Here is a 13,302-nt window from a genome sequence, read left to right as displayed (position 1 = left end):
AGGAAATTCTCTACCCTTCAAAAACATGGGTTCAGAAAATGTCTTATCCCACACTTCATTTGGAAGATTTTCAGCTATAAATGGTTCATTTATATCTCCTCTTACCCAAAGTCTTCTTAAAAAGAGGGAAAACCACAACCCAAGAGCTGGAAGATGAAGGCAGGTAGGTGATCAAGGGCATGATGTCACAGTCTGTGGATTTTTGCCAGTAATCTACATTTTGGAATCTCTGTCCCTGGATTTACAACACTGCACTCTTGGGCTGTGCTGGTACTCCTGCCCTTAGGGCTGTGCTATGAACCTCTCTCCCTCATCCCTTTTTCCTTCTCAAAAGTAATCAAAATTATCATGAATATGTTTCACAGGCTCTGGGAAGGATGGCTCTGACACAATTGCAGCAGCACAGTAGAGTTTCATTAATGGGAACTTTCTAAGATGATGGTGTTGCTGGAGCCCTTGTCTTCTGAAACTGTAGCCTGAGGAGCTCACATGGAGAGTAGGGTGACATAATAGGATTGCAGATTTAAGAAATGCGAATATTTGGATCTTTCTGGGAAAGAGCTATTACAATTGAAGGATTTTTCCATGTTAGCTAGAGCAGTGATTGTATTTAAAAATTATTTTTCTTTCTTGCTGTGGAAGACTTAATTTAGCTGGTATGTGTAAGAAGATTCTTTTGACAGCAGCCCTTTGAATTTGTCTGCCTTGAAGGCACTAGTGTGCAGCTGCATGGATGGTAATCCCATCTGTCCAGTGCAAACTGCGGAAGAGGATCATGCAGAAATGTGGTTAGAACAAGCTTTAGCTGTGGCTGCTGCATGTTTCCACCAGGCAGAGTGCTCAGGGGAGATAAGCAGAACTCTGTTCTGGGCAGTGTTGCTGGCAGAAGTGCTGGGGACGGTGTTTAGGTTGTGCTTAGACACCAAGAAGTGGTAGGGGGGAAGGATGGGAATCTCCTACAGTTTGAGCATTTTCTCCTGGGAACCAATTAAAACTACTTTTAATAAAACAACCCCAAAGCTAAGGATTTCAAAATTGGACATTAAATTAGTAGTTTAGGCGTAGCATATCACTAGATCATTTTATCTAGAGAATTGATTTGACGATGCCTTAACACCTGACAGTGCTGCAGCTGGAGCAACAAGTCCTATACAACAAGCGGGATCAGAAGGGATTTTGTGCCCCTATAAATGATGCATTTAACTAAGGGATGGATTTAATCCGCTTCTCATTGCATAAAATAGATGGACATTTTTCAGCTTTTTCAGGCCTTATTTTCCATTAACTGATAATGAAGGGTGGGGTGGAGGAAAAGTCATAATCCAAACGCCAACAAATGATGTTGCCGGGTGGTGTTTGTATTTCGCGTAGATTTGAAGAACTGCTGGCTCCCGCGGTCTGAGCAGGGCCGGCCTCTGCCCTTCTGCCCTGGGCAAGCCAGCAGGACGGCGGCCAGGCCAGAGGAGGCCGCGGAAAGGCTCGGAGGGTCCGCTCACCCGTTCCTCCGGTCATCCATCCCCCGGTAGCTGTCCGCGGCCACCCCCGCACCGCCTCGGACACGGGCCCTCGGTCCGCGGAGCAGGAGCCGGGCGCCGCGGCGGGGCCGGTTCCGGGACCCCCGGGAGGCCGTGCCCGGGGGATGCGGCGCTCGGGGACCGAGCCCGGCGCGGAGACGCGGCGCGGGGGGCGCGGGCCCCGAGTCCCTTCCGGGGGCGGTGCCGCGGGCGGCGGCCCCAGCCGGGCTGCAGGGAAGCGCCCGCCCCTGCCGCCCCCGGCGCGGTAAGATGGCGGCCGCGGCTCAGGCGCTGAGCGGCACCGGGCTGCTCCTGGCCGCCGCCGCCCTCGCCCTCCTGGCCGTGGCCATCGGCACCGATTCCTGGTACGAGACGGGCGCGCGGCGGCACCGCGAGCGCTGCCGCGGCTTCGGCCACAAGCGCAGCGACCCGCCCGGCTCCATGTCGGCGCCCAGCTCGCACCTGCCGCTCCGCGCCCGACCCCCGCGGGCGCTCCTGCCCGGGCGCCCCCCGGCCCCCGCCCCGGCCGCCGCCGCTTCCGCCGCGCTGGACTCGCACTGCGGCCGCCGCTTCAACTCCACCGTCTCGGGGCTCTGGAGGCGCTGCCACCGCGCGGGCTACGAGCCGGACAGCGAGGAGCTCATCCGGAAAGGTGCGGGGGCGGGGGGCGGCGGCGGCCCCGCCGCTGTCCGTGGTGCTGAGCGCGGTGCCGGAGCGGCCCCGCCGGGGCTGCGGACGGGGCGGCGGCTGCCGCTGCCGGGGCGAGACCGGGCCGGCGGGCGGGCGCGGATGGAGCCCGACGGAGCCGTGGCTCCCGGTGCCCTGGCGTGCGGGAAGCGGCGAGCGCGGCCCTGACCCCATCCCGGGGTCTTGTGCGCCTCCCTCTCTGCTAAAAATGGTGCAGTGCTGGGTGGGACCGCGTCCTCAGAGAGCCCCTTCGGGGGCCCAGTGCAGGGCCTGACTCTCGGTGGGCGTCCTCCTAACCCCGACGCTTCCTTCCAATTGAGTGCTGAGGAACGTGCGGTGTTGTCTGTAGCACTGTGATTTTTGCAGCAAGGTGAAAGGGACCTGTTGTTCCCGTTCTAGCGTGGGGGTGTTCTCATTGCTGCAGTAGATTGCCAGGCTTTCATGGTGGCAGATGTCACTCAGGGCCCCCAGGGTGACGGGAGAGAAAGCTATGGATCTTCTACTATTGTGGCACAATGGTGCAAAGCCAAGCAGGCCATGAAGTATAAATAAAAGTCCTGCATTTGGTGGTATAAATAATGTAGTGGGCTGACCCATGAAGTCAATGGGTTATGTATGGTTAATGGTAAATAGCAGGACTTAGTGTTCCAGCAGGTACATATTAGCACAGAGAGAGTAGGAGTTGGGAAAAGTGCTTCCATTGAGGCACAAAATGGAAATGCTATCTTAAGAAAGTGAGAGCAGTTCTTCAGCTTGGCTTCCAACTGTGACGCCAGTCCTGCACAGCAGAGGCTGGATAGACTGGCACTGTGAATCTCAGCTCGTCTTTGTCCCTTCTTTCCAATGCACAGCAGTGACTCTTACTTCTCAAAATTCTAGTGCTATGTTCTTAGCTTCTTTCCCTGTTTATTCTCCTAGGATACATTTTATGTGATTTAATTTTTACTTCTATGCTGAACTCCTTTTACTAAAAGGGAACTCATTAATTTCTTTCTATTAATTGTGGCTGTCATGTAAAATATTTATCTATTGTTTTGCTTCACATCAAGCAAAAGGCTTTCAGCTCCCACTGATATTAGCTAAGATGGGGGAAGGGGTGGGAAGAATACTAGTTTGGTCCTCAATACTTCTCTTTCTGAGGTGTTTTCCCAATACTACAAGAAGTCACACAGACAGACTAGAGTCTGCATTCTACATTCTGCAGAGCATTACAGGGTGGTGAATGGTGTTCCTCAGTGTTTGATGTGTAAAACTGGAAGGACTCTAAATTCAAAATGTTTTCTGTCTACTTCATTTTGCTTTGTTCCCCAGCTGTTCTAATAAAAGACCTTGCCTTTCCCTACAAAAAGCCTTGCTCCCCTTATATTCTTTGCCTATTAGGTCTGCATTTGCTACTGTAAAGATTTATGTGTCATCTTGTAGAGGGAAATTATTAATAATAATTCTTGTAGAATCAGATCTTTAAATAGATATGACTCTCTTATCCCTTCTCCTGACCTGCTTTACTAGCAGCCTTTCCTCGTTCCCACTGTGTCTCTTTTCTCTGACAACTGTGATTAAGCAGCCTTTTCTGACTGATGGTCAGGTGTGGCTGCATCTGAGCTGTTCTCTCAAGCAGGATATCTGGAGTTTCTGAAAGGGAAAATAAGGTATTCTTTCTCCTGGTGTGACCTGAAGATCACTTCTGTGCACTTCTGAAAGTCCTACTTCCTCCTCAATTTGCATTAAGTTTTCAGCTACCTCTTTGGTGATGTGTGATGCCCTTCTTTATTCCTAGTATTCCTTAATCTAGATATTTTTATGGTCTTTTAGTGAAAGAGGAGTAAATATTATTTTTTTCTCACAGTTCTATGATAATTTTGGTTTGGTTTTATAGTCTCCATTTTTTCTAGTCTCTCTGGAGTAAGATTTCTTTCCTTTCTGCATCTCTCTTGAATTCTGAATAAATTACTTAAGTCCATAAATACACTTACCTGTATAGATAATTCCATGGATTTCTAGTCCTGTATTTATCTACTGCTATTAATACAAAGCAGTTTCATGGAAACTTGCATACTTGAGCATTGTAGCTAATGATGCATATCCAAGCATCCATTTATATATCTAGGATATTAAAAAAAACAAAATATGTTCACTTCATATATTTAAAATGAAAAAACAAGTCAGCAAATGTAATGCAAAACTGAGAGGTGGGAAATGTTTAAATGTAAGATGAGAATGATATGTGAGAATTTTCTTAAAATGCAAAATCACTATTTTGGAATTGTGAAAAAATACACAGTTTCATTTAAAAAATACAATTAAAGGGCAAAAGAAGAAATAATGTAAAAACCACATAGGGGAAATGGAGATTAGCAATCAGTAAGAGATAGAAGCCAAAGAACTGAACCATTTGGTGAGGAAACTGAGAGGATCTCTGTTTCTGAGTGTAAGAACATGAGCACTACACATCATCTTGTAGAGCCTATGCTATGTGGATTCCACATTCAATAATTGATGCTACAACAAAAACCATTTACATGGACTGTTCTTAAGTAGTAAGGTCCTTCAGGGATTTATTACATCTTGTTTAGGGGTCTTCTCTACCTATTAGGAGAGTAAAATGGTGACAGTAGAAAATGATGAATTGGGAAAGATCCATTCTAACAGGCTGCTTTGGATAGCTTGAACAACATGCGCTTTAAAATCCCTAAACTTTAAAATCCCTAAACTGAGGGAATTAAAAAATAAAAGGTTCATCACTGTTGATAAAACATGTATTTTATTGCTTTTCAGGCTTAATCTGAAAAGTCTCTGGGGTGAGACTGGTACATCTCATATATACTGAAAAGACTTCTTGGTACCACAAAGTAGCTGAGAAAGTGAGGAGAACCTGCTCAGTCCTGGTGTCTGTATTTCCCATTCTTTCCGACTAATGATAAATTGGAAAAGTTATGGGATTGCCTGTGAGGTCTGTAGAGGATCTAGTGGCATGTTTCATAAACTTGATCTGTTTGGTCATGGCCCTTGGTAAGTATGATTTGTCAGTGTGACCCGTAAGAGTTCTTGTGGTATTTCAAAGGAAGGTTGATTTATTTGATCTGGTGGCCCTTGGGTGACGATGTGGACAGAGTGAAAGCATGGCTGTGATGCTCCTTGCAGTCCTGGGAAGAAATGGTAGGAAAATGCCAGGAAGCTTCAATGGCCACTTGGTCCTGAGGCATGAGGGAGGGGAGGGCCAGGCCTCACATGGTATTTAGTTGTTAACTGGCTGTGGCTGCTCATGGGCAGGAGGGGGTCTCTCCCAGCTGTGTGAGAGTCAGACTGCTCTGATACTGGGCCACGTAGCAGAATTGAAAATGAACTCCTCAATTTCTTCATAAACCTCTGGCACAATTTGTAAAGAAAACTCTCATGTCTCAAAGTTGGAGACAAAAACTAAACTGAAAGTTGGGGTGTGCTAAACCCAGGATTACAGACTGAATGTATCACAGCAGGGTTGATGTTCCCATGTTTCTAGCAGTTTAGGAACAAGGGGCCTTTGCTCTTCCTGGGTATCTGGCTAGTCTAGCAAGCATCCTCTGACCTTTCCCATCCTTTGTGTTCAATCAGGAGAAAGGAGAAAGTCCAGAGAGAGACACTCACATGTACTCTTCCAAGGGCTGTGCAAGTTCCAAGGGGAACCTGTCTGCAGTTGCAATACTGAGGGGTAAAAAAAAACATGTTGAGGACAAGGTGTTAAGAAACAATGTTGGCTGTGAGAAGGAGCAGGAATGTGGCTGAGCCATGAAAGTGTCAGTGTGACATTGCTGGATGCAGTTCATTGCAGTTCATGTTTATTTTTTAATCAAGAAAATTGTACATGCAGTGTGACTCTCATGGTGTTCTTTTAAAGCCCTTAGAAATGCTGGGATCCTGATTATGATTAGGATGTCCATCTAACCTTTTTCTTGGATGTGTGCTTTATGGTAAGCTAATGACCCATGCACCTGTCTCCTTCTGTCCTGTATTCCCAATGTACTCGTGTACCAGAACAGACAACACTCACTTGTTGTTCACCACATGACTCCATTCTATTCAAACCCCTGCCTGAAGGCAAAGGTTTTAATTTTTGCAGGCTTTCTTATGGTGCTTGTCTGAGTGTGTTGTAAACAAAAGGGAAATCACTTTGATAGCAGGTTTCTGAAATGGAGGGGAGGATGCTGTCCTTGTTTTATAGACTCTGATTTCAGGTATGTAAGGCTCAGGTCCAGGGACTTATTGGAGTACCTTTGAAACACCTTTTACTTATCAATAAATTTTGGACTGCAAAGCTGATTTTGATTTTTACTATTTTTCTTGAGTACTTGGAGAACAAGGTGTTACATGACTTTCAATGCAGTCCTGTGGAGTACCTGGCCATATTTGAGTGCATGGCATCTCTGCAAGTGAGACCTAGAAATTTACTCAAAAAATGGGAAATACAAACTAGTGATGGCAAATGCAAAATCGAGGTGCTGAAGGTTGCCTGGGTGTGTGTTAAAATTTCCTGGGAGAAAGTGACTTAGGTATTCAGCTGAGAGATCACACTCACTGCTTCGCCGATACCCTGTCTCTCTTGCCTGCCTATTTCAGATTTTCCAGCAGATCTACAGAAAGAGGCTTTCCTTGTTTTGCCTATAGTGGCTCACATCAGGGTGGGTCCAGCCTGTGCTCTCGGGAAAATGGAATCTTGTTGGAAAAACGGATTGTGCTGGTGTAATCAAAGGCTGTTACCGAGCCTATGGATTAGAGGTCAGCATTGAGCAAAAGCCCTGAAATCTATGCACTCCTGGGTTTTTTTGTTGTGCATTTTTTTGTTTTGTTTTGTTTTTGTTTTTGTTTTTTGCAAACTTGCTATTGTAGTATAATTGTATGTGCCACCTGTATAAAATCAGCACTTTGATTTTTGGGGAAGAAAGGATTAGGAGTACAGTTTTTAAACCAGAGGTAGAATGAATTGATATCCAAAAATTTCTAAATAACCAGTTTTGTATGAGAAGCTGGAGAGGTTTTAGTTTTAGTTTACATGTTAAACTCTTGGAATAATGAAGAGCAAATATTTGTCTTAGTGACATCTTAGCTGAGAAGCCCATAGCTTTGATCATAAGGGATGTACGTCTCTAGTCTTTGCTTTTTCTTTAATGAGCTATAAAAATAGTAATCCTCGCTCTTGTTTAAAATGCTGCTTCATATGTATTACTTTTATGATCAGGAAGTGTAAGTGCATCGATCATACTTTCGATGAATGCAGTGCATTATAATCTGAAATCTTGATGTCATTAGTTTGTTCTATATACATATTTCTCAACAGCACATGCAGATCATGTCCATATTGAAATTGAGTTCAGTCAGCAGTTACAGGTGAAATTTGATTAGATACTGTGATGTGTTGTGTATGGCCTAAGTTCTTAACTCAGATGTCTGCAGCCTTTGCAAAGGAACTGGCACCCTCTGACACTGGCTTGTCTTGCTCAGGTGGCTCCCCAGCCTTGTCCTGAGGTAAGTGCAAGGAGGGAGCACTGCTCAGCAGGAGAGGGCCACTGGCTGCAGGTGAAGGGCAGCACCTCTGTGTATGGTGTGCAGCTGGAAGTGCTCTGTGGTGCTGGGGAAGCAGCAGGGAGCCACAGCAAGGGAAGGGGTGGTGGGAAGCACAGCTGAGAATGGGAGCCCACCTGAAATGGGAGGAAATTCAGATCACCTTTCCCTCCCTGACCCGATGGCTGGATGGAATTGCCTTTCGTATGTAGCTTATGATCTTGTGAAATGGGGGCTTCCTCTTTGCAGGTCCTTGCAGAAACCAGGTCAGTACAGTCCCAGTGAACATTGTTAGAGAACAAAATCATGCTTCTCATTGCTATGGGAGCCAGACAAAGCTCAGTTCTTCTCCTGGGTTTTCTAGGGTCTTTTGCAAAGCTGATCACTGAATCTGCAGCTCCCTGCTAGTGATTGTTCACCAGCTTAATTAGCTCATTGGCCAGTTGATTGTTTTTGAATGGTTCTTCTGCTCCAAAATTCAAATAGCAGTAATGACCCTGTAGCCGTTGTTTAAGAGGAATTTTTTGTACCATTTAGCTCTTTTGCCTCTCTGGTTGCTCTATTCTACTCCATCATCCATGTTTATTCTCTCCCATTTTCTAAATTAAAAATCCCTTACAAGAAGAACATGCTTGTAAGTTCACATTTACATCTGGAGTACATTTTCTTTAAGCTATAATGGAAACAAGCCTACCTGGGTACTACTGTTCATTGAAAGTAAAGCAAAGAGCCAATGACTATTGGAGTGAGTTCAAAAGATTCTCCTATGCAGTTCACTTTCCAGCATTCATTCAAAATTTTCAAAGTGTTTCAATTCTGACTTCTTAGAGATGAAGCGGTCCTGTTGATACTTGGCCACGTTCTTGTCTCCTTAGACATCCAAAAAGATCATAGTAGTTCCACTAGAAAGCTTTTAGAGATGTTTTCCCTGACTGTCATTACTGTTTAACTTCAGCTGTTGCTACTTGGAGAGAGCACCTGGCTCCTGCTTTGCAGGTGTTTCTTTGTAGGTTCTCTCCCCTCCTAATCCCAAAGCCTTTGACGCAAACAGCTCTTTTTTGGTTACATTTGCTCTGTTACTGAACTAAGGCTTCCCCTGTGCAAGCTCTGCTGGGCCAGCCAACTCAGCAGCAAGTGCAAGGCAGAGAGGTTTCATGCTGTTTCACGCTGATGTCTCTTCACAGGAGTTATTCAGCGCTGCACTGCTGTGAAGTACCACTACACCTCCAGCTCTCTGCCTCGCAACTTACCCATCAACATCACCAACACCATCCGGCAGGATGAGTGGCACGCGCTCCGTAAGTAGCCCAGAGCAGGGCACAACAATGTTTGGACCAGTAAATGCCGTAATGCCAGCTGAGGGCTCGGAATCACCTCATCTAAGCATGGCACTGGACTCTAAGCATAGATACAGACCGATTAGTGAGGAGTATGATTGGAAGGGGACATGAGATTTGGAGGGGCTTAAAGCTGGGAATTCAGGAGTACAGACATGTAGTGAATGGTAAGGTGTAATCATTTTCTGAATCTGGGCACAGACAGTTCCAAGCTGGCTTACTGCAAAGGTGCTGCATCATTGTATAGATCCTGTTGCAATTTTCTGTGTGCACACCAGTGACCTGATGCAACCTCCTGGTGACCAGTTCTTTTAGGGAACATCTCAGTTTGTCTTTGCACCAGCACCTGGCCCACGAGCTGCCTCATGCCCAAGTCCTTCCCACACAGATAACTGACCTGTAGTCTGTGACTGAGAATGATCTAATCAGTTTTTTTCTTCTCCCACTTCTGTGGTTTTTTTTTTGTTCTATTGCTCACATAATTCAACATAGCCCTGTCATGTGAGAGTCAGTGCCAAGGAAATCCTAGTTCAGCTGGAGACTGAACTAGGAGACAAGAACAGCAATTTTACTATGGATAACAAAGTGCTGTTCATGTCACTGGTACCCAAGCTTTTTTTTTTAGAGCTTGTTACTGGAGTTGTTCCCATAATACTGTATTGATCTGCTGTCTGCTTCTGTCCTCCCACTATTCCTCTTTTCAGTTCACACTATGTGCCTCCTATGTGTTAATCCTTTAGTCCTCTCAAGTGTCCCCTTTTGCTTCTCTTGTTTCCATTTTCAGCAGAAAATTTTCTCCCCCAACAAACTCTATCCCAAAGAAAGATGCCACCTCCAAAAAAAACAAAAAGGAAAAAATAGCCCTTGTGGTACTAACATGAGTTGGTGGTGCACCCCTTCTGTCCCATGCTGGGGAGTATTTGGCTGGATCAGAACAGAAATGCTCCCTAGTTGCACAATGCCCAGCACAACAGAACCATTTTAGATGGATTCCCTTATAGTTTTAGTGTAATGGGAAAACTATCTATCTCAAAGAAGTTACAGGAGAAGTCCATGGTTGAAGTATAAACTTTAGAACCAGTAAATGCACATCTGTCTGGACTCTGCCCTGGCTGTTCTCTCTAGGTACTGCCATCTTCATGTCTTGTCTTGCTTTTCTCCTTTTCCTTCAGATCTGCGCAGGATGACAGCTGGCTTCATTGGCATGGCAGTCTCCATCATCCTGTTTGGGTGGATCATTGGTGTTCTGGGCTGCTGCAAACAGCAGGAGCTCATGCAGTACGTGGCTGGGCTGCTCTTCCTAATGGGAGGTGAGAACCTTTTGCTTCTGCTCCTCTAGTCATCACATTCAGTATTGCTGCCTTGCAAAAGTAACAGTAAGGTCAGCCCACTACGAGCACGTGAAGCAGTTACTGTCAGCACAGCGCAGTTACCACTTCAGCACTGGGCAGGACCTGTGCTTGCATGGGTATTGCATGTTTCAGTAGACCCCAATCTGTGTGTATGAGCCTGCTGCTCTAGAGAGCTGGTGTGTAGCCACAGGGGCCATGTGCACAATGAGCAAGTCCTCTGGCTTGCTCCAAGTGTGCAGCCTGTGGCTCTTGTCAGACAGCTCAGCCCAGTTTTCCCTAGGAATCGTAACAAGCAAACATAAGTTAATATAGAGCATCTTTCTGGTACTCAAAGATGCTTAGATCTTCATGTAATGATGAAGTCCAAACCTCGGAGGACCCTGGCCTGGTGATAAGGATGTGAGCTCTGTGCTTGCCAGGGGTGTTACCTCTGTTTGTCCGGGGTGGGAGCAGACTTTGTGTGACCAAAGGTTTTTCTGAGCTTTGATTTTTCAACTTGAAAATGGGCAGTATAGACCTGGGGTGTAGTGTACTAGTGTGTATATTAGACATACAAGATAGTATGTATATTAGACATACTAGAGTGCCTTGTATCTTCTTAGGATTTTTTCTCCTCTATATAGGTGTTCAGTAAATGCGTAGCACATGACAAAAACCTGGGCATGCTTTGTGGGCCTAGGGTACAGCTGGCAGAAGTGTGGGTGTTCCTGGTGGAAACCAAAAAGTGCTGCACTTTGCAGCCCTGGGATTTAGTGAGCTAATTACCTTTCATAAGAGAAACTGCCCAAGTACTGTCTGGAACCTGAAGACATTAGACATAGGAAGTAGTCTCAGGAGAATAAAAGCATAATGAGCTATGACTGAGTTCAGAATTGCAAGGAAAGGTGTTAAGGTAACAGTGGTTATTTGTGAAGTATCTTGTAGTCCTACATATCCTCCCTTTTTTTTTCTCTGCCTTATACGGAGAATGGCTGGTAGGACTGCAGAAAAAAACCCAAGGGTAATTAATTCTCGATTTTGAAAATCCATGACTTTGAAAATACTGAGGGAAAAAACCCAGAACATAATTAACCTGTCTGAGGGCAGTGTAGAACCCTCTTGCTTTTCTTCTGCAGGTACTTGCTGCATCATCTCACTCTGCACATGCGTAGCTGGGATCAATTTTGAGTTATCCCGCTATCCTCGCTACGTCTATGGGCTGCCAGAGGACATCAGTCATGGCTATGGCTGGTCCATGTTCTGTGCCTGGGGGGGCTTGGGCCTCACCCTGCTGGCTGGGTTCCTCTGCACATTGGCCCCGTCACTCAACACCTCCCGGGCATCTGTACAAAAACCCAGACAAGAAAATGGGGCCGTGTGACCCCAGAGGGAGTGAGGAGAGACTCTGGAAAGTGCAGCCTGGGCAGAGCTGTGGGTTAACACCAGGAAGAGGTGGCATGTCAGCGTGTGGAGAGCAGTGCCAGAGCTGTTGAAATGCCAGCCCGTGGGACGCTGCTACAGCCTCCAGTCGCAGACACGGACATTGCAAAGTAACTCCAGGTTTGAATTATTGGCAACTTGATCATTGATGGTTTAAGGGGGACAGTTCTTTCAATTTGTTTTTCTTCTGTTTACAAGGGATTAAGTCCGAGGTTGTGTCTTTTTTTGTGCTGTTTTTTGAACTGTACCTCCATGGTCCTGTTATTGTCCAGTTGTAAGGGATGTTTACGCACCAACTCTATTGCTGCAGGTCTGTGTAATTCAGACCCAATTTAGGGCAAGGAGCTAAGTGAAGTTGGCTTGAACACTTTTGCAACATGTGGCATGTCTAGTGTTGGCTCAGGCCATCCTTTCCCAAAAGAACCTTGATCTAAGCTGAGGTTTAGGCCAAAGAATTAGCCCATTCTTAGTATTAATTTATTTAAATCAGAAACCTGTGCTATTCCATGCTGTGGATTCAGCTATTTACTCACTACTCAAAACTGCTTCCAAAAGGAGCTAGCTGTAACTGAGCAGCAAGACCCCAAGAAAACTTACAGACTCTGGGAAAGCAGAGGAAAGTTTTTCTCAGCTTCTTACACAGTGAAGGTTACTCATTTGGCTAACATACCTTTATTTTAATGGGGAGAGGTATGCAACATGCAGCTTTTACTTATTCCACCAGAGGTACATTTTTCAAAATGTGTCATAGTTTGAGCTGCCAGGATCAACTTTCACTCCTGAACTAACTTGTGGGTGCAACTCCTGTGAAAGGAGATGAGTAATTCTCCCTGAGCTCAAATAACAGTACTGCTAAAATAGCAGATGTACAGCCCCCTCTAATATTAGTGTCCAAAGGAACCACAGTGTATTTTCCTCAGGAACGTGTGGCTTCTGCTCAGTTCTCCACTCACCCCCTTCCAATGTCAAATGCCCTGAGCGCAGCGTGTCAAGAACACGCATGTTCTGCTGGAACAAGATCCCTCTCCAAAATGAGCACTAAGGACCTTGGTACCAGCACAAGTACTAGGGCTAACTCAGGAACATCAGCCAAAGTACTTTGGAGTGCATTTTTCTTTCATCCATCTATTCTTTTTTCCCTTCTCACATCCCTGCCCCTCTCCCAAGCATCCAAAAACTGCACAGGTAAAGATGAGATGGCCAGCATTTGGAGATGTTTACATTGTATTTAAAATACAATACAGTGGCATGTAAGATATTTAATGCTAAAGTCAGTGTATTTATGAAAAGTGTAATTTTTAAATGGAAGTTGTAATTCTCAACTGGCATTAAAAGTACTGAAAGACTTGCTCAGTGGATGAAACCTCGAGTTCTTTATGACTAATGACTGATTTCCCCAGAGAGCTCACATACGTATACCAGCAAGAGTCTTAAAGCTTCAAGAGCTAAATTCAAGTG

General features: G+C 45.6%; 1 protein-coding gene across 2 annotated transcripts; it reads left to right on the top strand.

Moving 5' to 3' along the window:
- The first annotated feature begins 1,769 nt into the window (after window positions 1–1,769).
- Window positions 1,770–13,193, top strand: LOC102111149 (transmembrane protein 178B-like). 2 transcript variants are annotated; one of them, XM_005522430.3, is made up of 4 exons: window positions 1,770–2,166; window positions 8,921–9,034; window positions 10,246–10,383; window positions 11,541–13,193. In XM_005522430.3, the coding sequence occupies exons 1-4, from the start codon at window positions 1,785–1,787 to the stop codon at window positions 11,783–11,785; spliced, it is 879 nt and encodes a 292-aa protein (XP_005522487.2). In that variant the 5' UTR covers window positions 1,770–1,784; the 3' UTR covers window positions 11,786–13,193. The 2 variants fall into 2 exon arrangements, with proteins under 2 accessions (XP_005522487.2, XP_087913792.1); XM_088057666.1 differs by lacking the exon at window positions 1,770–2,166 and adding an exon at window positions 7,720–8,002.
- The last annotated feature ends 109 nt before the right edge of the window (window positions 13,194–13,302 follow it).

Source organism: Pseudopodoces humilis, chromosome 7, assembly GCF_049639895.1.
Source record: "Pseudopodoces humilis isolate 2021_Gansu_Grassland_sample_001 chromosome 7, ASM4963989v1, whole genome shotgun sequence".
Taxonomy (NCBI): domain Eukaryota; kingdom Metazoa; phylum Chordata; class Aves; order Passeriformes; family Paridae; genus Pseudopodoces; species Pseudopodoces humilis.
The sequence above is the reverse complement of the archived record's forward strand: the minus strand, read 5'-3'. Positions and strand labels throughout refer to the sequence as shown.